Source organism: Lacerta agilis, chromosome 2 (genome assembly GCF_009819535.1).
Source record: "Lacerta agilis isolate rLacAgi1 chromosome 2, rLacAgi1.pri, whole genome shotgun sequence".
In the NCBI taxonomy this organism is placed as follows: Eukaryota; Metazoa; Chordata; class Lepidosauria; order Squamata; family Lacertidae; genus Lacerta; species Lacerta agilis.
Genome location: NC_046313.1, coordinates 65654945 through 65681500, shown reverse-complemented (window position 1 = coordinate 65681500; position 26556 = coordinate 65654945). Strand labels below are relative to the sequence as shown.

The following is a 26556-nucleotide window of genomic DNA, read 5'->3' as shown; positions in this document are numbered from 1 at the left end:
ATGATACTTTGCCTGTCTGGAAAAATCTGTTCCTTTTAGGGGAAAAGGAAAAACACCCACACCCCCATAAGAAGAAAAACCATTCTGCCTGCATAAAGCAAAGCAAGCGACCCCAAAGACAGTGTGACAGGACAACAACAGCGCTCGCCCTAACATACGCCCTCCCCCTGCAAGACACAAATCAAAGCTAGCAAGAAGCACAAACCAAGTAGTTCCCTACAACAAGAACTGCAAGCCTCAAGGAAGTTTCTCGCCAAATATAGGATCAGTAACCACCAAAGCAGAAGCTGGAATGAAAGCACAAATGCTACAAGCTGCACAGGGGAGGGGGACCTTGAATAGCTGGCCAAACAGAAACAGCCACACAGCGGACATAAGCTGCATCAAGGCTGCAAATAAGGAAGTGCACGAAATACTTCTCCAAGTTGCCAACTGTGTTTATCTCGGAAAACGAGTCCTTGAATTCAAGTCATTCTCAGTCACCAACAGGTCTCTGGGCAATCTTTATGCTACCCTAAGCAGGTGCCGTGTTCTTTGGGACCAGCCATTAACTTAGACCAATGAAGCTTCATATATATGGTTTTGCCAATGCAGATGCCTTCTTTCATTTAGGCCCACTGTGACCACCCTCTCCTTCACTCACATTAAACTGCAAACAGCCACTGCCGCAAAAGGGCTTTGCTTATTTATGCTGGAGGCAGCCTCGCACACCTCACCGCCCAATCTGCTCCAGGACTGGCTGATTTTCCATTAAAACATTTCCAGTAGGAATACAGGTATGAAATCAAACTCCCGGCCAACAGGAATCACAGGCAGTTCCGGCTAAGTTGGGCAGTGCTAAGCTTTCCCTGCACCTCTGTTGCTAGCATTTTCTGAAATGAAAAGTTACCACTCCGCTGAAAGTTGTTCTGCAGCTGTCACTTTTCAACAGAGAGACCGTATTCAGTTTCAGCAGTGCTGAGTTCCCTAGTCGCGTGCAAAGTATTTTCATGAAACTATTCCCTTTTGCTTTTCCTCTCTGAGCCTAAGAGGGAGGCTCAGGCTGCTTCTTCCCAAGTAGGACTAATATTAGTTTCTGGAGTGTCTGTCACACCATATAACCCGCACCTGTAGTTTTCACCCCCTCCCAGCAGAACCACACACTGCCCTTTTAAAGGCAAAGAAATCAGCACAGCTCACATGTGTGACAAAAGAATTAAAGACATATTTTATTAGGCATTCAAAGCACCACCAAGGTGGCAAAGAATCGAAGACTCCCAGCCGGACAGCACGGTTCTGGGAAAAACACTTAGAGCAAATCAGAAATAATAACTCTTTGGTAGGGATGCTCTGGGGCCACATCCAGCCCAGGGCTGTGCGCTACAAGCAGACGCAGCGTTGTATGGCTGGGGAGTGAATCACATGTTCATCTCATGGTGCAAGGAGAAGCAGCTTCTGCTGGTGTAGAGAAGAGGGCTGGATCCTGTGAAAACTCTGTTCTCCATGGCATTTTAAAATCACTTTGCTTGAGGTCTGTTGCAATTTTGTAGCACAAGGCTCTACACACCCTGGAGGTAGTCTGTTTCCAGCTCTAGGAAATGAGTGGCTAAGTCTTGGGAGGGAAAGAAAGCTCTTTCTTTTTCGTTTTGACTTTTGACTTGGCTCTTCCCAATTTCACTAGGGCCACATGTCTACCTGGAGGTGAGTTTCCATCACTGAATGTGGAAATACATACTAATAGGCAGGACAGAGCCAGGCCTGGATGACAGAAATCACTTGCGATGCCTTCTCAAGGAAGGAAAGGCAGACAGGAGCCACCAAAGTTGGTAGTTACAACACAAAGGAGGCAGGAAGTCACAAGAACGAGCCCTACCCTGGCATTGGGAAAAGCTGTCGCCCCAAGAGGGCGAGGCAGCAAGCATCCACATACACCTGTGGCAGGTAACGGACCTCCTAGGTAAGACCAAGTGTCAACTCTGCTTGCTTTGCAACAGCCACTAACGTATGGGATCCTTCAGCTAGGAAGTTACATTTCTGGGGCTCCCCCTCTTTGGCTGCAGCTGGCACAAAAGTGACAAGAGGTATTGGCAAATCCTTTGGACATATGGCGGCACTATGGCTTCACAGCATGGAGAAGGGTGGTGGTGATTCTGCCCCTGTCACTCAGTGCTGGTGCAGAATGGAATTCTACGTGAAAAAGAGCAGCAGCCTGAAGCTCAGACTCTAAATCCATGTACCTGAATCCTCGCAGAGTACTGAAGGGAAATCTGAGCACTGCAGCTCCCCCAATGGGAATGGTTGTCAAGTGAAGGGTTTGGGTTGTGGCGGTGGGGGCAGCTCTCTCAGGACAGGACAGGGCAAAATGTGGGGGAAAGAGGAATGCAGGGCTTGGGCGAGCAGCAGCTTGGGCAGTCAGATCTCCTCTTCCCCACCCGCTTCCTCCTCCTCCTCACACATGCGAGAAAGCATGGCTCTTGCACAGGGGCTTATCCTTTTTAGAGTAGAATGTCTTTCCTTCCAAGTTGATCTGGCAGATCTGTGGGGGGAAGGAAGGGAGGAAGGACTCAGTGAGGCAAGCATCAGTTCAACGCTCACAGGCCCACCACCCACTTCAGCTCATCCACAGGGACAAAAGAGGAAGGGCAAAGCCACAGGAATCACCCAATGCACCGCTGCCCAGCTTCACCCCCAACAGTCGTTGCCCTGCTAGACCTAAGGCATTGCCAGTCAGCAGGAGGCACCCGAGAGGGCTTGCCACAAAGGCAAGGAAGGAAGGAAGGAAGGTTAAACCAGACAGCTCCAACCCCAGGGAAAGAACCAAGCTCAGAAGCCACATCTGACAAGCTTCGTGCTAGCAAATTGCTGTCCCTGCCTGCCAGCGATGTCCCTCTGTCACGAAATGCTCCTGGAGCAAAGGCTGGAAAGGGTTAGTTAGAGCAGTGGAGGGTGGTGGAAAGAGGTGCTCACCGCACAGACGAAGCAAGTGTCATGCCAGCTGAAGCCCAGCGCCTCCAGGAATCGATCGCCAGCGTCTATCTTGAAGTCACAGCCACGGCATTTGGTTCCAAACATCTTCTCATAGTCTTGAGGCAGGGGGAGAAGAGGGAGGATAGATTAGGCCAAGGTGTTCAGAATCTGGAGGCCGAGCTAGGAAGAAGAGCGCCGCTGCTCACATGAGCCATCGCCACAGCACCACCCGTCCCACTCACCCGCTTGGCAAAGGGAGGCTGCTTTGATTGCAGCACCGTGTTCAAAGAGCAGCCTAGGATCAAAGGCACTTGCCTTAACACCAAGCCTGTCTGCATATCAACTGGCAAGGAGTCCTCCCCGGGCCTACCTGGAGATGCCAGGAATTGAACCAGGGACCTTTCGCATTTAAAGCATGCACTCTACCACACAGCTACAGATTGGGTTGCTAGTGTCTGGATCACTGCCTGAGTGATCTCGGCTACCAGTGCCTTCCCCCTCTGATACACAGTTCTCTGCTCCTGCTCTAGGTTCCCTTCTGTTTCTGTAGCTCTGCTTCTGTCCCGCAATCCTGTCCTCTCCCCAGTATTTGCTTTCCTCTGATCAGAGCCCTTCCTGAGCTAAGCAACAGATGCTCTGGTGCTGCCCTGGAGCCTGTTGGGCTGGCTGGAAGACCAAAGACTCCGTGAAGAGACGGAAGACAACCGTCCCAGCCATGTCGAGCAAGGCTGCACATGCTGTTAAGAACCCTGCGCACCCCACCCGGCTTATGATGAAAGGCAGCTGTTCATTCATCTGGGAGAATTCCAGATTCTTTCACAGCATCAGATTATGTGGGGGTGGAGAGGGAGGCCACTCCATTCGTTAAGCCTTTCTCCCCCTAGAAACCTCCTCCCAATGGAATATTCCAAGAGAGGGCTGTGTTTATCAGGACTGGAATGAAAGGAAAAGAACAACACTTCCCAGCATGCTTTGCAGCGTGCTTACGTGATGCAGGTACTACTCTACCAATCTCCATAGCAACCTGGCAGAACGGGCGCTGCCCGGCAACCATTACCAAGGGGCAGCCAGACCAGGGTCAGAGGAGGACGCCACCATTGCAAGTGTTTTGTTGCCCAAGCTCTCCATGCCACTGAAGGTCAGTACTAGGAACTGTTTCTGTGGGGTATCCCCACCTCCACCCCTTCCAAGGAAGGCTGCTTTGGTGCTGGCTGCTCACATTCCAGGGGGAGCTTGGGACATCCCATATGCTTCCAATTTTATAAATCCAGAATGTTAATTAAAGGCTACCTAAAAGACTTCTAAGAAAGACCCACTACTTTGTGGGTACCACAGCCAAGTATTATCCATACCTCTCTCACAGTAGGGCTGCCCTTCTTCCATGTAGAAGGCGCGATTGCGGATGGGCGTTTTGCAGGCAGCACAGATAAAGCAATGAACGTGCCAGGTCATCTTGAGGGCATGCATAATTTCCTAAAGAAACACAAGAACGCGAGTCACTCCACTGTAGGGCTGCCCTTTGCCAACAATGCAGGGTATTTAGAAAGCACACTACACAGGCAATACTGAACTTTCCACATGCCAACCATAAATTATTTCAACCATCCCAACAACCTGGTAGGGTAGGCCAGGATTTAGCCTCCACATATTTGGGGAGGATGAATAAGGCGGGAATACAGAGCAGGTTGCTCTAGCCTGCCAAGTGAGTTCATGACTAATAGGAGATTTGAAACAAGAGTTCCAGCTCGTGCTCATTGCTGTGCTATGTTTGCTCTCTGGAGCAGGCCGGAGTCTGGGAGTCCCCAGCCTCAAATATAGTAGCAGGACAAGTCTATCAGGTTTGTACTATATGGCAAGAGCAGGCGTGGGGAACTTTTTTGGCTCAGTTGTCCAGATCCTTACCTGTCCACACCTCCAAGGGTCAGCTATGACAGGTGAGTAGGACAATATACCTGTCAAAAGTCCCTTGAGCAGCATTTCCCAAGCACCTAACAGCTAGCTGGTTGTCTGCCACTTGGGAGTCGCAGTTCAGGAGCCCGTAGGGCTGGTAGAACTGCTTTGTGCAGAGACCGGCCCCACACATGGGGGAGCCACAAGCAGGGTTGGGGAGAAATGGCCCCACAGGCCAGCCAGAGGTTCCCTACCCTTGCTTTAAAGCATCAGCCCTTGAGTTAACATAAGGAACTAGAGAGGATCACCCCTGAGTGGAAAGGGCTAACAGCAATGGCTGGCTCCTTCTAAGCAAGGGAAATCTCAACATCAGTGATGTGGGACCTGCGACTCTCTAGAGGATGCCTGACTCCAACTCCCATCAGCCTCAGCCAACACAGCCAATAGTGAAGGACGATGGGAGTCAGAGTTCAGAACTACTTGGAGTGCACAGGTTCCACCCCCTTCCCTGATTCTCCGCATGCTTGAGAGTAGGCCTCCTTCCTCGAAGGCTGCGCTCCAACCGAACTCACCCCTGTGATCTTCTTCTTGCACTTGGCACAGTTGGGGGCATAGCGTATGTCGTAGCACTTGGGGCAGAAGATGGAGCCCTTCTCCTCAAAAAACCCGCCCTCGTCCAGCACTTTCCTGCACTGCGAGCAAGTGAACTCCTCAGGGTGGTAGTAGCGTCCCAGGGCCACCAGGTAGCGCCCTCTAGTGGAAAAACAAAAAGAGGAAGGGTTAGCTTTGAGGTGGGTGATGAGCCTGGCCTCTTGCCTATTGAGGGAAAGAACAAGCGACCAGTGTCTTTCCCCTTCCATTGCCAGAAGACAATTCTACCTGTTGTTATGAAGCATGAGTCTATAGTACATGAAAGGGAACACTTCCAAGGGCTGGTTTGCACAGTGGCGTAACATGGGGGACAGTTGCCCAAGGTGCAAAATTTCAGGACCCAGTGCTGTCTCAATACAGCTTTGTGCATCTGTCGCTGCACTCTGCTGAAAACAGCTTTTCCATGCAAACCAGGAAGTGACCTTTCCATACAACGGAACAACTCTTCTTTTCTTATTTCTGCGGCTGCAAACTCCTGGGTGATGCAGACACCATTAGGCAGTTGAATGTGTTTGTGTACTCCGTCTATTTCCCTTCCTTCACACAGCCCTGGGCACTGGCAACTCACGCTATGCCACTGGGTCCGCACATTATGATTGCAGCATGCCAACATCATCAAGCAAGGGACTCGCATTTGCGAACAAACCACTGCAAGTATAGGCACCAAACTTCCAGGATACCTCTGCACACGATATACAATGGTGGAATCAGTGCACCCACCCAGCAGCCAATATTCCAGGCTGCAACAGACTAAGCGAGGTGCAGGTGTACATGTGCACGAACCACTTCCGAGAATTGGGGGGGGGGAGGAAAAGGAGAACGATCCCTCCACACTGCTGCAACTCTCACCTGATTATCTTGTTGCATTGGTAGCAGATGGGCGTTTTGTCGGCACTCTCGGGGGCTTGCTGCGCAGCCTGCACAATGGAGTTGCGGTTCTGCATCGGTGTTGGCGTAGCCGGCTGGCTGTGCTTGCTCAGGACCGTGCTGGTTTTATCTGGGGCATACCGCTCGGCAAAGGAAGGATCCACAGCCCAGGGTGGGCGGCTGGCCGGGCTGGAGACAGGTGCAGGCTTCGGAGCAGCAGAGCCTGCAACAGTTACACACAAGGCAATGGCGCTTTATCAACAGCAACCACTTAAGATCTGAAGCTTGCATGACATATGCATTGGCACTGTATCTAGGGTCTGAGCAATTCACTGGGAATAATCTCTGCTCTTGGACTTGGGTGGACAGACGCCCCTTCCCAAAGGAAGGCCACTGGCCGCTGCTCATTTCCATGAACGCTTGCATTCAAAAATTTAAAGCTAACACAGCTTCACAACGAGAAGCTACAACAGGTTTTGCTGTAGACACTGTGGAAGATACCAGGTGCCAGCACGGCAAAGCTTTCCCCAGCCAGCATCCCTGCCCAGAGGTCTCATCGCATGCACAGCGCTCCCAGCTTACCATATCCAGGCTCCACTTTCAAGGCTGGCGCAGAAGACACATCCGGTATGGAGACCTGGCTACAGAATAACCAATTAGTTCCAGGCAACCTGGGCCCATTACCCACCCACTCCAGCAGAGGCTGCTACCATGACCCAGGTCTGGCAACTGTAGTGTACTGTAGTGGGGATACCTGTTTTTAATATTTTCACAGACCTCAAGGGGCTCACTGGAAGAATGAAGTTGGGAGACACACAAGAGCATCACTGGAGCAGATTGTGTGCAGCCAAAATATGCCCATACCCACGGTGTTAGCAGTGACCCCTATTGGCTGGTAGTTTTGCTGCCCAGAGTGACCAGCATTAAGAAGAAACAGGTCCTATTATGCTAAGCCCAGGCTACGAAGCCTGTTGCCGAGGATGCAAGGACAAGCCAACACAAAAGACATTCTCATCGTTTATGTGCAGAGGGAGCATTCATCTTCCCTTCTCTAAAGCAGGAGTTCAAACAAGTCCTGGAGGAGGAGAGGACATGCATCATCCTGCTCTCTCAAGCACAATGACCGCAACCACCACCTGCATGGATGGAGGATAAAGAACAAAGACTCCCAGGCATGGTTTGCTCTCCTAAAAAAAAAAGTAGGACAAGTTCTGCACAGGATCACCAAAAGCATTCCTGTTAACTGTACAGTATAGCCAGGTCAGAGGCAGATGGAAAACGAGAGGCAGGATTCGTTTAAGGAAGTGTTCCTTTCTTTGTGCACGGCAAGTGAATGCTTTCCTAGCACTCCTGGGGCAGCTCTTATGTTCCCAAACTGGGCAATGGTGCGAGGACAAGCACTGTGATAATATCAGCATGAAGGAACAGCACAGCCTTCAAAGCCTCCCAGGCCCAGGCTGCAGGGCAGGTCTGCATAAGAGGAACAGGCCTTAGCTCAGGGGTACAATATCTGCTTTGTAGGCAGCAAGTTCCCAGCCTCAATTGACCAGCATCTGCAGGCAAGGGGCAGAAAAGATTCCCTGTCTGAAACTCCTGGAAAGTTGCTGCCAGTCAGCGTAGATAATACTGAGCTCAGTAGACCAAGAGTTTGACCTCAGTATAAGGCAGCTGAGATAGCTCAGTCGGTATAGCATGAGACTCTTAAGCTTGGGGTCATGGGTTGGAGCCCCACGTCAGGCAGAAGAATCTCAGGGTCGTGGACATTGGGCAAAATATTCCTGCACTGCAGGGGGTTGGACTAGGTGAGCCTTGTGGTCCCTTCCAACTCTACAATTCTATGATCAGCTTCCTGTGGCGGGACAGGTGATGCCGCAGAAAAAGGACACAAGGCGCTATCAACCACGAAATGCACTTGTGGCCAGGGAGTAACAGTGACAGCAATTTGCCTGTTTTGCAATCGGACACACAGCTCAGCACTAGTAGCTGGCGTCCGCGGAAACCTCAGGGGCTGTGTGCTCATCTCATGGCATAAGATTCACACAAAACTAGAAAGACATGCTGTTCTCTCTCACACATACACCAAATTTCATCACCTGTTCCAATGGGAGTCCGGAGTTTTGTGCTGTCAGAGGTCTGCCCCAACTTTGCTGGAAATCACTTCCTTAAAGCTTCAGTAGAAGCTCTTCCACATGTTTAACCCCAACCCTACCTTCTTGCAGTAAACATTTTGTTTCCCATTCTTTCCTCTGAAGGTTACCATGAAGGTCCTCTTCTCTACAAGACCCTTTTAAATATTTCAAAGGGTTTATGTGGTGTGTCAGGGGGTGCGGTGTAGGCAACGTCATATTAGGGACATGAAGCACACCCACAGACAGGTTGCCTCACATAGCGCTCCCACAAATGGCACCTCAACTTGGTCCCAGGGAGAGAGCCTATTGCCCCAAGGCCATCTAGCTCAGGGCAACAGGACCATGCTACTCACCCCACATATTCAAGGCTTTTTACTTGGGAGAGAGCCCTATGGCTTCAAGATGAAACATCAGAAGAAGTGTGGGCTTCAGGATAACTTCCAAGGTCACATGACCCAAGAATGAGATCCATGGGAGGGGAAGAGTGTGAAGATCAGAGGGGGAACCTTGTGATGTGGCAGGAACAGCAGCCCAGCTGTTTGAGGAGACTCAAACACACCTAACCAAGAGCAAGAAACTACAGTCTGTTCAGGAGTAGAAGCCTATATACAAGGAAGGAGGCGGGGAGGAGAACGGGAGATGTGTGGGTTTTGGGGAGCTGCAAATAAAGGAGAAGGGTGCCTTGAGCTGTTCCAAGAGCAAGCTTGAAAATGGAAGAGAAATAAAGCCTGCCCTTGTTGAACCCCTTCCTTCCACCTTCTGAGGTCCCCTTGGGCAACCAGTTGGGAGGCTGGAAGAAGAGACCAAGCAGGGGTACAGGGTACACATATTCCCCCACACCTCCTCCTTCCTGTACTTAGGAAGCAGCTATCTTGCGGGGAAAGGCTAGACTAGGCTCTCTCTTCTCACCGTGCTCATTTTCTAAGTGTCTGACAGGAGGGTAGGAGGGATAATATTCTAACCTGAGATTCTCCACCTGCAATGAGAAAGGATACAGCTCATCAAGAGCTGCACTATGTGATTATCCGAGAGAGGAGCAAACAGATTCTGCACACAAGGCTTGTTGCAGACTAAAGGAGAGTGTGTGTGCGCGCGCGTGTTCATTAATTCCAATATGCATGTTACATCTCATCCAACCTATACAAGGACTTTTCCTAAGGTGCAATCAACAGAATAAGAAAAAGAGTATGGTAAATTACTATAACAGCTGTTTCAGTGCATCATGCAGGCAGAGGTGGTGAGATCCTGGCAGTCTCCTGTCTCACCACCCTGGTCCTCGCCTGCTATCCTGTGATGTGGACCTGGGATGAGAAGTTCACAATCCCCCATAGAGGTGAAACTCGAAAAATTGGAATATCGTGGATAAGTTCATTTCTTTCAGTAATTCAACTTAAAAGGTGAAACTAATATATGAGATAGACTCATGACATGCAAAGCGAGATATGTCAAGCCTTTATTTGTTATAATTGTGATGATTATGGCGTACAGCTGATGAGAACCCCAAATTAACCATTTCAACTTTGGGGTTTTCATCAGCTGTACGCCATAATCATCACAATTATAACAAGCAAAGGCTTGACATATCTCGCTTTGCATGTCATGAGTCGATATCTCACATATTAAACTCCAGTAGCTAATGAAAACAATTGCTTACATAAGTGGACTTTTCCACAATATTCTAATTTTTCGAGTTTCACCTGTATTTATCCCTAGGAATTAAAAGTACTGAGAAAAAGGAGAGAGAACTCAGTGCTGGCCTGCCAGTCAGGCTCCTGCTCCCAGAGGAAAGCCAGGGCACAAAAGCACCCCAAAGTCATTGGTGGGCAAAGGCATTGCATCTTTGCTTCCCAAAGAACCTTACAGAGGACAGCTGGGTTTATGCTCAGCTGGAAAACAAGTCTTCCCTCTAAGAAAGAACACAGCCTCCCTACTTCAGGTGTGCATCGATTAAAAGGAAAGGAAAGAAAGACATGAGCCAGTTACGAGAATAGGAGCATTTATTTTACTACAAAATGAAAGGTAGTAAAGCCAGCCTCCAACTAGATTGCAAACTCCTGCCTGGGCATCAGCTCCAGGCAGCTCAGGGGGTGGGTGGGTGGATTACAGCACCATACAGATATAGCAGCTGAATTAGTGTCATGCCTGCAGTCAAAACAATGATTACACACTCTTTCTAGAGGAAGGGGCACACAGCATTTCCTCCACCGAGCAACAGGACATGCCTGCTGTGGAAGCAGGTTACCTGAAGAGCCCAAAATCCCATCCCCTAGGGTTTTTTTCCAAGCCCAACACAAGCAGCCATATTAAGTGTTGTCCAAATCAGAGAGCCTTTGGAAAAACTGAGGTATAATGGAGTTAATCAAGTGCAAAGAGGACAAGTCTAACAACCATTGAGGGGTTGGGGAAGAGAAGGAATCCCTCTATTACAGTGTTACGGGTGGGCAAGTTCTGCAGGCCTTCATGACCTTAGCAGACATCTAGAAGAGGAATGCTTGCCATTTCCTCAAAGTGGTAGCCACAACCAGCCACTCATAGAACCATGACGGGGAAAGGACTAGGGGCTAAGGACATATGCATTCACCATTCATTGGCAAAATAAAATGGAGACGCCTGTTAGGAGAAGAAGTTTTATGGGCTGAGAAACAGCACTCAACAGTGGACAAATGAGAGAGGGGGAAGTTCAACCACTACCAAGAACAGTGTTAAAAAAAAAAAAATCCCATGCAGCCAAGGAGGGTTGAAAAGGAGCCCTTCCAGATATGAATGTCAGGAAATGACTTCCCTCGCTCTGAAATGCTCAGCCAGGAAGAAGAGCATTGGCAACTCATTCAATAAGGCAGGTCCCAAAGGAAAGATTGCAAGCCTCTTTCTCAGTGCAATGCCATACTGCATTGGGTGGAACCTTCCCCCCCATCTCCTTGGTTCGGTATGAAGGCCAGAAAGGAGCATACAGAGGTCTCCACAGCCAACGTCTCTTCAGTCAGGGAAGAGAAAACACAGTCAAGAAACAGCTTCCTGGTAGTACCAGAGCATCTTGCTTAGAGTTGGGAGAGTCAAGCCTCCTGTCCAACATGAACCCTCTTCCCCCTCCACAGATGGAGGTGTAACATGAAGCTCAAAGAGAAGCAGCTACCAATGCAGAAGTCTCCTGACTATTCTCAGGTTCCCCCCCTGCTCAAGTCGTTCCCCAACACAGTTCAGTTGTTACGTTTCCAGGAGTTGCTGTGGGTTTCTAGTAGGGGGTTTTTGGGGGGAGGGAGGGGGGATGTTTTGCTTTTTTAAAGTTTTGTTCAACCGGTTAGAAGGAGACAGACAGAAACGCGCCCTTCCCATTCACATCATCATGCAATAGAGAAGAGCGGAGTCGAGGAGAGAAAGGCTGGCCCATCGCAGGCAGCCTAGGAGAGCACGTTCAGAGAGGTAGCCGATCGCTGGTGGTGCCAGTCGCGCAGGCGAGTGTAACGGGGGCTCTGAAGCTCCGAGACAAACTTTTCTCTGGGAGGGGAGAGAGAGAAAGAGGCACAAGGAAGAGATGGGAGGAGAAAGCAGAGACAGAGAAGTAGAAAACCAGAAGGGCATACCAGGCATGCACTGCTCTGCGGCACAAGGTCAAGGGAACCAGAACAAGGTGGGAAGAAGGCTTTCATCCCCTCCGCCCTGTACAGATAGGAATGGGACAGTGGCCCTGGGCACCCGCCAAAGCTCAGGAGCGGGTCTGGACTCTGCACTTTCAGCTCCCAGCCCCTGGCACTTTGGGAGTGGGGAGAAGTCAGGTAGAAACCCACCGACTCTCCTGGCCCTATCAAAGGGACCTTCTTACCTGGCTTTCCTAACATGCTCATCATCCGGGTCTTGCACTGGCAGCGGGAAAAGGAGAAAGAGAGAATATCATGGTCTGAGCCAGTCAAGCTGTTTTATTTTTCTGAGCAGAAAGTGGATTTTTTTGTTTTTTGTTTTTGGAAGGGGGGGTGGGGTGGGCAGGGAGAGACTAGGCACAAAATAAGAACATTCCCTGGAGGATACAGGGCCTGGGCATCAACAATAATGAGAGGGAAGCAGAATGAGGTGCCTGCAGAGCTCTTTGCAGAGCAGAGATAGACTGAATGAGGTCAGCAGAGCATCACAAGGGGAAGAGAGAGAGAGAGAGAGAGGATCCTCCTGGGACTTGCTGTAGGACAATCTGCCAGCACAGCCCTCCCAAACTGGCCCAGGTCCAGAAAGCTTGTGGAAAGTGGCCAGAGCTGTCCCAGAACAAGCTCAGGTGCCTCTGCAACCTTTTCCTTGTCACCAGTGGCACCAAATGCCTCGTGACTCCCTGCCACTTCGCAGGTGGAGCCAGCCAGCCAGCCAGCCCTCAACAGGGAACCTTGGAACAACACTCCCAACCTGGAGTGGCTCCCCCTGGGAGGGAGGCACTTACTGAATTCCGTGCCTGTCAGATGGGCCAGGATACGGAAAGAACGGGACTGGGTCGTGCCCGTCCGCGGTCGCCAGTCCTCTGTGTCCTCAATGAGCCTCTTTTTGCTGGAGTCATTGGGGAGGAAGGCCGGCAGGCTTGCCAGCCGCAGAGAATGCCTACGAATAGACAAGGGCACTCAGCCAGGGCTGCACTGAGATGAGCATCTGCCAGGCATGCATGACACACACAAACACAAGAAGCTGCATCAAGCGGGGGGGGGGGGATAAACCACCCTGAGGCACAAATCAGGACATGGCCATAGTTTCATAATTCTGAAGATCGCAAGCAACCTGCCCTGCAGACACACTGAACGGATCCTGAAGCCCCTTCTGTTCCCTCTCTCCCATCTATGCCAGTTACAGTAATTATCCAGGCCTGAGGTAGCTCTGCCGGTACAGCATGAGACTCAATCTCAAGGTCATGGGTTCGAGCCCCACATTGGGCAAAAGATTCCAGCATCTCGGGGCAATGGACTAGATGACCCTCGTGGTCCCTTACAACTCTACAATTCTATGATTTGAATTGTCTGGATAGTTCAAACCACACATGAGACAGCATTTTGATGAGGACGATGAGCAGCACCAAGTCCACAATAAACGGCTGCATGAAAGTTTCCCCTTCCAGAAGGGGCCTTGACTTTGTGTGAGATCCTTAAACCTGAAGCCTCCCCCATGTCAAGCTGCAGCAGGGCCCCCAGTTCCTCAGCACTGCTCTGGTGAAAATCTCAAAGGAGATTTTTCACTAATGAAAAAATTTGAATCCTTGTCAAGGGAAGCCCTGTTACTGCTTCTAGCACTATTCCAACTTCACCAAAGGGATATTCACACACTGTTAACAGGACAGCAGCAGCAGCAGCAGCACACACCATACGAGGGACACAACAACATCTGTCCAAAGGTTTCTACCCTCCCCCTCCCCACCTCTCCCAGGTCTTACTGGTCCTCCAGGTAGTAATCTCCATAATCAGGTGGGGGGTTGCTCTGGGGTGGAGCCTTCACCTCAGGGGGGTGAGCGCTAACCCTGAAGCTACGAAAAGTGAGAGAATAAGAGAAAAGGTTGAACAGGTCAGGTCACATCTCCTGAGGGAACAGCCGGCGCCACTGGAGGTAACAGCAGCTTGACTGTGCAGTGGAAAAAAACACACACACACACACACTGCTCCCTGCCAGTTTTAGCACCACTTCCTTTCCCTTATCTGGGTCAGGCAGTTACTGCTACAGTTGTGGCACCATCTGAAGAGTGGGGAAGCATCAGGAAACTGCCAACATTTAAAGCCTCAGGTCAGCCACCATGCCCCCAACTGGCCTTTTCACCTCAGATTAGCCCCCAGGCCTGGTTCACGCTTAGCCAAACCATGGCTTAGTGCGTATGTGAGGCCTACTGGAAAGAATATCTTGGACTCTTTGGTTTTTTGCTGCTGCATCATACTGAGCTAAGCCATCATTTGGTTTAGCATATTGTCTGAAGCTAGCTGTCTCCAGACTAATTACGAGCTGTAACCAAGGTCTGTCGTGTGGGTTACGCTTCATGGTTTGTACAAGAGAGAGCTGAACTATGAGCCTCGGCTCAATTAACACACTATGCCAAAGTGTGGCTTGGCTCAGCAGCAAAACCACCAGGAAGGACCAAAGAGGCTGTGATGTCCTCTCCCAGAGTCCACACAGTCAGGCTAAGTCATGGTTTAGCTTAGCATGACATGGGATCCAGGCCACCGTGTCATTCAGACAGGCTCCGACACAAATCCAAGAAGTCAAGAGGACACAAATAATGTTGCCCCACATATTGTAAGAAAGGGGACCTCCACGTCCCAAGTCCCACACTAAAGTTGTCTGTTCTCCCCCTTCCCCGACTCCCAAACATGTCCCTCAAGTGTCTATTTTTATGAGGGGATATAACCCGCCATAACCACACACTCCTGTGGTAGGGTAGGATAGGGAGTAGAAAAGTCAGTGAAGCAAAAACAACAACAACAACAACAACAACAACAAACTGGCAAGGAATGAAGAGGGTTCTTAGGTGTTGAAAAGGAATTATGTTTAGGTCATGCATGTTAGCAATAATACACTTTAAAGTTACAGAATAGGCAAAGGCTTACTGACTTGTCAGGGTTCTGCACCTGCAAGAGAAAGAGAGAGAAAAAGAGAAAGAGAGAGAGAAGGGAAAAGAGCAAAAAGACAGTCAGGAAAGTGAAGGACATGTTAGAACCATTAGACAAAGTTTGTTTAAAAAAACATGCTTCCCTTCCTGCCTAGTGTGGGTGAATAGAGGCGAGATTCCATGCAAAGCTAACCTAACTAGGTCATGGATCCTCAACCTTTTGGACCCACTATGAACACCCAAACACGCATTTGGGGACCCATTTAATATTTCACCATATATTTGTATGGTGGTAGTGCTCCTGTTATGACCCACCTTGGATCAGGTCGCAGCCCCCTAGCAGGTCCTGGCCCACCAGTTGAAGTCCAGTGCTCTAGGTCACAGGATCAGGAATGCAGGAGTATGAAAGAAATGAGCAGCAGCACCATTTCTGCCAGCATGTACACTACACTCACCGTGGTCCCACAGCTGGTCCCATCTAAGGCACCTGACTGGCAGGGGACCCCACACAGGCCAATGAGAGACACAGGAGTGGTCAGAGGTGTACAGGACCGCATCTAGCACAGATATAAGTTTTTCCGTCCCCACCAACAAAGGTGCCAGTGACACGTCAATGCACCAAATGAGACAGGAATCACCTCAAAAGAAGCAGCATCCAAAGCCTAGAGTGGCAGGACACAATTTGCATGCAGCCAGGCACTGTTAAAACCGTTTTGGGATGTTTCATGGGAGGTGATTAATAAAACAAAATAAACAGAATAATCTAGGGCTGCATTTCTAGACATGGGAAGAAAGCAGTCAGAAGATACCAGTTTGGGGCTTGAAAAAATGAAATAGTCATGGCACAAGTATAGATTAATCGGTGTACAATTTCACCCAAGTCATTTCCTTAATAAACTGGAAATCTGGATTTACCATAGTGCTGCTCCCTTCCAAGGGATGCCTGAGAACAGCTACCCTAGTAAGGGGATTTTATGCTGGGCTGAACAGAACTGGAAACTCACCCAAATGGCTTGGTGGTCAGCTACTCAGTATTTTGTCTGGGGGCGGACAGCTTTGTGAATCAATTGTTTTAGTAATTATAGGTTTGCATATCATATTATTGTGCCCAGTGCCGAGACCTTATGGTGGAGGGCAAGTAAGAATGAAGACACTGGATCTGGGACCTAGTATAAATGATGAACAGTTTGGAAACTAACTATAGCTTAGATTGCTAGGGAGGCGGTGAGGATGGAAAGTTACATTGGGATCCATAAGCGACATTCATTCCTGCCACAGTGAATCAGCCATAGAAGAAACCACAAGCAGATAGCACCATACCTATGGATACAGATCACTCGCCATAGCACACTGCCGCTCAGACCAAAGAATCTAGCGATTCCTTTGTGTTGGTGAGTCAAGAGAACTACAGGCTGGGGTTCCTGGGATGCAGCCCCATGCTCCTGAGTGCCGCCTACGATAGCATTATTATTATTATTATTATTATTATTATTATTATTATTATTCATTTTCTTTGCCCAGGAGATAAGATTGCAGGACTCGAAAGAAGTGAAAGATGATGAAATGCAGGCCGCTAAACGGTCTTGCTTTTTCAATTAGGCATTCCGGAATGAACAATACACAAGAGACCTGCCAGATCTAGGCATCGTAACATTAGCTCCAGCCACCAGGGGTCACTGCAACACCAGATGTCTTAAGTTTTAGCACAGATTCTGATACAGATTTTTTTTGGGGGGGGGCGCCCACACCCAGCCATTGCCCACCCATAGAAAGGCCACACAGGCAGAGACCCGACATGCACAGTGCGGGCAGGCGGCGAGTGTGTGGGCAGAACAGCACAGGGCAGAACTCCACAGTGAGGCTACTTGACCCCCACCCCCACCCCCAACTCCCCAGGGTGTCTAAATAACACAGCAACATACCCATTGTGCTGTGTGGTGCAGACGGAGGCAGAGGGTGTGTACGGCACCGATTTCGTCACCAGCCCAGGCTGGGAGTTTGGAGCAGAGCTGACTCCAAAGGGCCGGGCCGTTTTGTTGAGGGCAGAGCTGGGAGTGAAGTTATATTTCGGGCGCTCGGAGGAAGGGAGCGCATCCTGAGCAGAAGACAAAACACACAGACGCCCAAGCTGGCACAGCAGGCAGCATGCAAGTGCACCCCCCGCTGCCAGGCAACGCCAGAGGCCACCATGCCCCAGGTGGAAGCCAGGCCAGATTCTGGCCACAAGGGCACTCCTCAAGTCCCAGGGCAATAACCACAGCCAGCCAGCCGTCCGCATTCCTGGCTGACAGTAGTCAAGACACAAGCAAACACACCCTGTATGTGCCCAGTTGCCTACTGCCAGCCGACTTCGTTGAGCACCCTATGTGGGCAAATGTGGCCGCTCTAGAACTGACCCAGGGATGAGCCTTGGAGAGCAGGTGAGGCAGTTCAGCGTGGGCACGTGTCGTAAACCATGCATATCCATTTCTACACCCTCCATCTCGTTCCCTGCCTCCTCCAACCACAAGGGAAACTGAGGAGGGATACGCCCAAGCAGAGAGGGAAACTTAGAAGACAGCTCTGGCCACAATCTTGGAGAAGCTATTTCCCTCCACAGCCTGGAAGTCCCCTCACCCCCGCCCAGCACTTCTTTTGTGAGGCAAGGCCTCAGACTCCAGGATAAACATCCATACAGGGCAGACTATACAGGGAACATAGAGGAAAGGGCAGCAAATGGCTCTATTTGCTGCTCCAGCCCAATTAAGGCAGGCAGCTCCCGGTTCATCCTCCATCTGGCCTCTGATGATCACAAACAAATTCAATACTGTGGTGGCCATTTCGAGTTTCTGGCTTCTGAAGGTTTATGGGTGCAATCAAGAGGAGTTCCATTGAACAGCAAGAAAATAAACTGCCAGAGATTTGGAGGGCTGGGTGGAAAGGCAGCGGTGAGCTCCTTTAGTGCCAGCAAACCAAGGTTCAGGCTACTGTGCCTAGCTAGCTCCAAGAGTGAGCTGCAACGGGGGGGGAAGATTCCACCAAAACCAGGTGTAAAAAGGAAGAAGATAGCTATGGATGCATACAAAAGTTGCTTGCTTGGAAACTTCAAATAACCGAAATGCCAAGGAGTTGCAAGCTGCACATCACTTATTTGAGGGCATAGTGAATGTAGTAGGAACGTCTGACTTAGAAGAGAGCTCTCTGAAAGCCTTAGAAGCACATGGCAGACACAGCCATAGAGTTTGGCCCGCAGATGCAGCACAATCAGTGCAGCTCAAACAGACCCCTGGAGAAGGGCTGTGCAGCCTAAAACGCATTGGTATTTGTTATTATCCTGAGTTCCGGAATGGATTCTTCACACCCCACTACAGTCTCATTTATTTATTTTTGCTTTTACGTTGAGCACCTAACTCCAGGCGTGTCAAACAAGCTAGGGCACTTGTGTTTCCTCAACTATCCCACAGCTCCCCTAGACCAGTGGCAGAACTGGTGCCCAGCTAGGTCTGTGAGAGAACAGACCCACCACGGAAGAAGCGGAGGAGGAAGACGTACCTTCTGAGGCTTGCCGAGGAGATTCTGGACTCTGCAAGAGAAAAGCTGCCGTTAAGGAGGAGAAAGGCGCTGCCTGGCAGGGGCTCTCCTGGGGGGCAGCAATAACGGGCAAGAGGTGGCAGCAGGTGCTTTTGACTTGCAGCAACAGAGCTGCACTTCGCAGCAGAGATTATGCTCAGAGAGCAGGGCCACAGCAACATGAGGAAAGTAGCCTGCTCCCTTTCACGCCATGAGGAACTGGGAAGGCAGTGGTGACAGCTCAGCCACGGAGGGTCCAGTGACTGGATTGGTCCTGCCTAGGTTGCCTAGGAGAAAACTCTAAAAGCCCTCTGTCCTAAGAGCACACCCTTGGCCTCTCTCAGTGTCAATATACACTCACTCACTCATTCACACACTCACTTAAGCATCACTCTGGCTGGCTGCACAGGGACCCCTGGAGAGTTAGAGAGGCTTTCTTCCACTCTCCAGTAATTCAGATGCAGCCAAGATCACTGTGGGTATAAATATGCTTTGAAGTGGTGGCAGTTCACCAAAGTAAAAAGCTAGTTAGACTACTGATATGTTTATGAGTTAAGACAGTGCTTCTCAAAGGATGTGGGACGCCACATTGGTGTGGCAGGAGAGGGTGGAGCAAGGGTGGAGCAAGGGTGGGGCGTTGGGGGTGGTTCGCCCTGGGTTCCACCCTGGAGGGGGTGACACTCGGGGCCCCGGCCCCGCGACCAGTGACTCCCAAGCCGAGCCCCGCCGCCTGGCAAAAACCTCGCTCGGCATGGTGGTGCCGCCGCAGCTGGCTTGCTCGCTCACTCGGCTGGCACGCTTTTCTTCTCCCTTCCTGCTGGGCCCTGGATGGGCAGAGCGGTGGGGGCGGGCCAGTGAGGGACGTCACTCCTGATCCCCAACGTGGCCTCCCTGCCTACCGTCGCTTCCCGCTGCGGGAGTGGCTCCCAGTTTTGGTTGAGCCTTCCAGCAGCCAAAGAGATTGATTGAAAAAGCTGGAGAGGTAATGTGTGCCTGGGGGCTGCACGCGTTGTAGTGGACTTCGGCGGGCGCCTGGTAGGAGGCCGCAGGGTGGTCGTTTTGTTTTGCGGCCACTTGGAGCAGCAGCGCACATGTGCCATTCACCACTGGTGGCAGGAAGATTCAAGGACAAAGAAACTTTTAAACATTTCAGTGTGGTGTAGTATCTATCTATATTACAGAATATGGATAGGTATCTTTTCAAAAAGAGCAAGAGCATCAAGTGATACTGAGCACCAAGTTGTGATCCAGGATAGCTGTTTGAATAGAGCCCTGGAGAGCAGCATTGGCTATTCTGCAGTCCCACGACACACTGTTGTGAACAGGGATATTCAACTCTGACAAATGCAAAAGATCAGAAAAGAGAAAGGCTTCTTTGTGTGGATTATGAGACGAGAGTTTGTTTGACCCAAATTAGACCTAATATAAATGAAGTTACCAGCAAAAGCAAGCTCACAACTCTCATTCAGTTTGCATACATGCTTAAAGTACATATGTAAGAGGCTCGTTGATCATTATATTTTGGGAATGATAAGTGTTAGTATGTAGCTGCATTGTTCTATACTTTCTGGATCAAGCACTGCTAGTCGTTTCCTTTTTGGCTTTCCAATGTATTTCTTATCAATAAAGAAAATGGTGTGGTGTGAGCAAATTTTTATCCTGGAAGTGTGGCCCAGAGAAAAAAGTTTGAGAACCAGTGAGTGGTTATTCCGAGGACTGGGCTTGAGTACAGCAGGTCAGCTGTAACCACTTCTCGATCCTATAATCATAGCTGTCAACCTTTCCCTTTTTTGCGGGAAATTCCCTTATTATAGCATTGGGGAACAGCAGGGAGGGTTGACAGCTATGCCTATAATGCATGCCATGCTCCTAATATCTTAACTCACACCAAGAGCCTCTTACCTGCTCAAGCTGAGCGAGAGCTTGTCCCCGCACGCACGGATCTTGTTCTGTGCTTCAATGTGGGTCAAGGAGCTCGTGTTCTCTCCATCAATGCTTAGCACCCAGTCACCTACTCCCACACCTGCTTGGGCTGCCTTGCCCCCGGGGGTGAGCTGCAAGGAGAGGAAGAAGAGGAGGATTCGGTGACACAGAATAGTTACCCACGTGAAGAGACAAAGGCAGGAAGCAAGCAATGTGGTTCTCAGCATTACCCCATGTCTAGCGGAGCAAGATCTGGAGTAGTGGAATCAGCTCCAGTCCTGCCTTCCTTTGTTTCCCCCCATAGTCTCTGCTAAACAAAGTGTGTAAATGTTGCATGCTCCAGAGGTGGCAGCACTGTAGAGAACAATGCTCAAAGTGGTGTGGGGTAGTGGCTGGAACTGATTTATCAATGGGCCTGGAAGTTGGAAACACAGGTTCTAACCCAGCAGGAAGGGCAACAACAAGGCCACCCAGCTATCTTCCAGTCTAACCTGCCTCCCAGGGATGATGCAAAACTCAGAGGAAGAGATGGGTACAAGTTTATGAAAGAGACCTATTTCACTGCATAAGACTGTCCCATCCCTCCTCCTGCCATTAAAAGGAGAACGACTTGCACCAACACCACACATACTGGCCTCCAAAGAGGCTCCTCATGCCTAACTCATGGTCTTTGGCTTTTATCAGCAGTGATCAGTGTTAGAATCTCAGATATATAAGATAGGCGCCAAATGGCTCCTTAAACCGGGGTTACAGTTATCAAAACAAAACGTCTAGTTGCCATGTAGGGGCCAGGCGGCTCGAAAGTCATATTTTTCAATACGACCTTTCGGTTCCTGAAATTCATTCTGATTGCACAAACAAAATATCACAAACAGAATTCTACAGGATGTGTTGTTAGTGCGTGAAAACAGTCAAGATCCAAGGATCCGCAGGCATGCATCTCCAGATGGTGGAGACATCATGTTCACTTGGTCGCAAGTGGCCTGGAGAATTTCCAACACTGATCAGCATTATCATTTTCTGGTAATATAAAGAGGCCTCTGAAACACGCCCTGGCTGCTTCTCCACAAAACCATATAGTTGCACACCTTAAATTGCCAACAATCGTATGAATGATCAGTCTGGATTCACATTGTCCCATAGCATTCAACCCCCCTCCCAAAAAAAAAAACCCCACAAGCAAACACAGCCGATCTGATAAAATTCCAGGCCCTGCAGCCATCCTTAACAAAGCTGGATTAGTTTAGATTTGCCAAGCATCATGACACACCCAAAACCTAAAACCCCAGTTCTTAGTCTTGGTGCTGCATTACTGCCATCACTCACTGAGCTCCAGGGGTACATTGATCACATCCCATGTTTTGCAATGGTTATGTCCACACATTGGGTCATGGATGAGTTTGTGGATGAATGGTGCCAGGCTTGTGTTTGTGCGCTGACATCCGAGTGCTTTCAATGTTATGTCTCCAAAACCTATGCTGATGTTTCCTGCCCGCACAAGTGGGCGGTGCCTGATGGGAGCTATTTCTGTGTGTTGTTATTGTTCCCTCATCTCTACCTGTATCTGTAATGTATCTGTATCTGCATAATGGCAAATGGGCAGCTTTTAAAAAAAGAAAAGAAAAATGAATTATCTGTGGAATGGTGTTAACAAACTTCCGCCAAAGCCAGTGCTTCAAGCATACTTTACAGAAGGAGAGATCTGCCAGATTTGCACAAATTTTATTAAATGATATTTCATGGCCAGAACCACCAGTAGGTTACTGAAGAGCACCGTACAAGGATAAAGAATGGCCTGGCAGGTACTGGTAGGTACAGGAGGCTCCAATCTGCTTCCATTGAGAAAGTGTGCGTGTTTGCAAAGAAAGCAGGGGCCCTGCTTCATCTTTCGATAATAATTTTATTATTCATTCCCGCGCCCATCTGGCTGGGTTTCCCCAGCCACTCTTGCCAATCAAGTAATTGGAAATTGGTCACATCTCTGTAACCTGCATAATCATTGCTGGGAAGATGGCTCATCGCCCACCACCATGGGCACTCATTTTCAGGCACAAGGCAATTTCCCTTTTTATGTTTGATATAGCTGTTCTGCAAAAAAAAGCAGTTTTATTATTATCTTTATTTTTTAAAAAAACACCCCTTCATTTGAGCTGACAAGCAAAATGGGAGTAGGGGGTGTGGTGACAGACAGCAATGAGTGAGATGTAATGACACATGTAAAAATACGCCCCCACACAATGCGCTTCAGTATATCCAGATGTAACTTCATACTGGATATACTTTCATTATCAGATTATCCCCAAGGCTGGGGATATATAAGAATTTTATGGTGGCAGCATAATAATAACAGTAACAGCAGTAATTTTATTATTTGTACCCTGACCATCTGGGTTGTCAGTTGAGCGAGGAGGTCATTATGTGGGCAATACCAAAAAAAAATATGAGGTGCAAGAAGTTGCAAAACCAGATTGAACTCCCATGTAGATGAGCCCACCTGTGTGGGCAAAAGGAAGCAAAGCTGGAGGAATAATATAATATGCGCTCCCAGAAAAAGAAAAAAATCAACTCCCAGGTTAGCTTTACAAATACATTATGGGGGGAAATAGATACCTGCAATACAAAAGCTAGCTCCTAAACAGCATAAAACAAATTCAGTAAGGGGTTAAGAATGAATTTTATGTGCCACGTGGGTGAGGGGAAGAAAAAGCACAGAATGACCAGGCTGCTGTAGCTTTAAGACTCGTACAGAAGTGGGAATTTCAGGGAGGTGCAGCTTTTCTCACCCATGCATGGCAAGCCGCATCTTGCAGAAATTCCTTCCCTCCTGGCTTGGCGATACAAGAGCCCTGTCCTGCTTTGCGTCCGGTCACCGTATTTGGATCCGCTGCAGAGAAGTTGAGCAACGACTGCACATTTATTGTGCAATAAAAACAAATTATCTGGAAGGGCCCAGGGCCTATGGGAGAGTTTAGAATTGCTGGTGAATGCAGCAGACCAGACAGAACAGCCCAAACATAACTTTGCAGTTGCCTGGCTGCTGACCCAAAGTGCACTCCTTGGCCCTTTGAGTTGGAATATGGCAATTCCCACCATGATGCTGTAGTAGCCAGTGAAGCCGCACCTGCCGATACTCTTGTCGTTCAGCTTTTAAAAGCAGGTGGTGAAAAGCCCTGTCTAGCAACACACATTCTCTCCACCACCCCCTCCACCCACCAGTGTTTTTGGCTTTGTACTTCCCTCCTACTGCTTGTATTGGCGTTCCTCTCATGTTTGCTGCGTTTGTGGACACAGAAGCTCACAATGCTCCCTGGGCAGGCAAGATTAAAAGTCTGATTGAATGAACTCTGAGCCCGGGTTCTCACCATTAGATTATGGCAGTGAATTAACTTCTACAAAAGGGCACCAAACTGTCAGTCTTACCCCGACTGTCTTCTTCTTGTGGTACCTGTAATATACAGTACACACACACACAACACAGGCTAGAGGGGGTTCAGGGATCCCCAAATGAGTAGGCGGGGGTGCTGAAATTCACCCCTGGTGCTCAGGCAAAAGGAAAAAGAAAAGAAACAACTTTAGTCAAGGCTAAATGAAGTAAGAGAGAGGCACAGCATTGCAACTGATTGCACCATCTTGCCTGCTGAGCCTTGGGAGAAGAGCTTTGCAGTACAAGGAGCCCGTTTTTATTTATTTGAATTATACCACGCCCTTCAGCAGTTTCCCAGGGCTGCTTTGCACTAATATGTAGAACAAGAAAGGAAGGGGAGGCTGAGCGGTAGTTAGGAACTGAGGAAGCTGCCTTGCTTGCACTTACTGGTCTATCTGGCTCAGTCACTGACTGGTAGCAGTTCTCCAGAGGTTCAGACAGGGGACAATGCCCAGCCCTACTCAGAGATGCTGGGGATTAAACCTGGGACAGCATGCACCCTACCAATAAGCTACAGCCCTCCACAAGGTTGAGAGTGAAGAGGGGAAGTCTGGGACAGTGTGCTCCTAGAACTCCTTTTGCACATTGCCCATGCAATTACTGCTGGGCAGGCTCCTGGGCACAGGTGGTGCTGTGGGTTAAACCACAGAGCCTAGGGCTTGCGGATCAGAAGGTCGGCGGTTCGAATCGCCGCAATGGGGTGAGCTCCTGTTGTTTGGTCCCTGCTCCTGCCCACCTAGCAGTTTGAAAGCACATCAAAGTGCAAGTAGATAAATCGGTACCGCTCCGACGGGAAGGTAAAGGCCTTTCCATGTGCTGCTCTGGTTCGCCAGAAGTGGCTTAGTCATGCTGGCCACATGACCCAGAAGCTGTCTGTGGACAAATGCTGGCTCCCTCGGCCAGTAAAGCGAAATGAGCGCCACAACCCCAGAGTCGTCCACGACTGGACCTAATGGTCAGGGGTCCCTTTTACCTTTGGCTCCTGGCATATTAGTTCCCTCTCAGGAATTGCTAAGGGGACTGAGGCCATACTTTGGGTCCTGCCCCAGCATGGGTATGCTGGTCACCCTCACCCACCCCACCCCAGGTTGGTGTGGTTATCTGCAGGGAAGAAGCTTCAGAAGCAGGCATGAGCGGCTGCTTAATGCCACAGGCACTTGCAAACATGCTGCCTGGCCCTGTAGACAGATGCCCAGGCACTAATGGGCCTTGAACAAACACCCACCCACCCCGACCGCCTGCAGGGAATGGCTTCTCTGTTGCACACAAACCCACTTCTGCCTCTGCCCTATTTGGATATGTTTAGTACTAGTTGGAATCTTCTTAGAAACGCTCAGGACTGCAGGACAGGCATAATCTTCCACAAAGCGAACAGCACACCCACCCACAAAGCCACACCACTTCAAAACTATTTGGGAGTATCTCAGAAAAAGGGAAAGTTATGAACGATGCTTTGAAGAACGATGTTGCTTGCAGCAACGGCAGGCAGTCATAGACACTGAAAACACTGGTATAATCCATATGCAATGAGCAATCCCACTTGGAAATGGCACGCCTTTACTCCCCCTACCCCAATCACTGATAAGCAAAAGACACCCAATATACATAGCCTCAGTGTAGATGCAAATGCTTCAAAGGGGTAGGAGCACAGGAGGCTGCCTTATACAGACCATGGTCCATCTACCTCAGTATTACCTACACCAAGGGTAACCAATGTAGTACCTTGCAGACATTGTTGGGACTCCAACTCCCATCAGCCCCTACCAGCATCTGCAATGGGTCAGGGGTGATAGGAGTTACAGTCCAGCAAGTGGCTCTCCAGGGTGTCAGGCAGGGGTCTCTCCCAGCCCTGAAGAAACCGGGGATTGATCCTGAGAGGCAATGGGCTGGAAGAGGGCTGTGCGATCAAGGCTGCTGTGGGAATGATCTTAGGATCAGCCAAGTGGCTTTTAAAACAGAGGTAGGAATAGGCAGGTGTAACAATCCACACCATGGGAAGTGCATGGAGAAGGCAGACATGGTCCTGCAGCTTGGCCCTGACCCCTTAACCCTGCGCAACAGCAAGTCTGCACTGGGCCACATTTTTTGCAAAGGTGATGATGCAAGCTCCAACTTACTAATAATCATTCTGCTATTAGCTAGCATTTTAGGTGCCACAGGGCAATTTGTCATCGTAATGAAACAGCCTGTGAAACTTAATAGAAAATGGTGCTATTCTTTACTTGGAAAGAAAGGAGAAGGGGGTTTGGGAGAGGAAATGACAAATATCAAACTACCTATGATGAAAGCAGCTAAGTCCGAGCCAACCCTTATCTGAGTAACCTCCATACTGCATTAACGCAAATGTTGTTTGGATAATCAGCCCGAGAGCTGGTACATTCAGGAACCTGGCCGGGGGGGGGGGCGGTATGTATTGGATGGTCAAATATTTACAAGTTTAAACACAAAGGAGTCTGTAGATAACACAGAAGTCTTTCTAGAATCCAGCCTGCTTTACACAGTACAGAAGAGTGCGAGACCGTATAGGGACACCCAAATATTCATAAACTTATCATCAGGCCACTCTGAGCGAAATCGTTCATCACGCTGAGATTTCCAAGTTCAGCCCAAGGGGCACAACT

General features: G+C 49.5%; 1 protein-coding gene across 3 annotated transcripts in view; it reads right to left on the bottom strand.

Annotated features, from left to right (window-relative positions):
- Positions 1–1182: 1182 nt before the first annotated feature.
- Positions 1183–26556, bottom strand: part of PDLIM7 (PDZ and LIM domain 7) — a 43455-nt gene continuing 18081 nt past the window's right edge. Inside the window, exons 3-14 of one of the 3 annotated variants that reach the window (XM_033140462.1) lie at positions 20491–20642; positions 18571–18601; positions 15042–15058; positions 13879–13962; positions 12904–13058; positions 12304–12340; positions 6937–6995; positions 6337–6577; positions 5409–5589; positions 4299–4419; positions 2947–3062; positions 1183–2515 (exon numbers count right to left, since the gene is read on the bottom strand). In XM_033140462.1, coding sequence (XP_032996353.1) covers positions 2429–2515; positions 2947–3062; positions 4299–4419; positions 5409–5589; positions 6337–6577; positions 6937–6995; positions 12304–12340; positions 12904–13058; positions 13879–13962; positions 15042–15058; positions 18571–18601; positions 20491–20642 — 1281 coding nt within the window. In that variant the 3' untranslated portion in view covers positions 1183–2428. Of the gene's footprint in view, positions 2516–2946; positions 3063–4298; positions 4420–5408; positions 5590–6336; positions 6578–6936; positions 6996–12303; positions 12341–12903; positions 13059–13878; positions 13963–15041; positions 15059–16961; positions 17135–18570; positions 18602–20490; positions 20643–26556 lie in introns of all 3 variants that reach the window. The other 2 variants (XM_033140463.1, XM_033140465.1) reach the window with 2 other exon arrangements.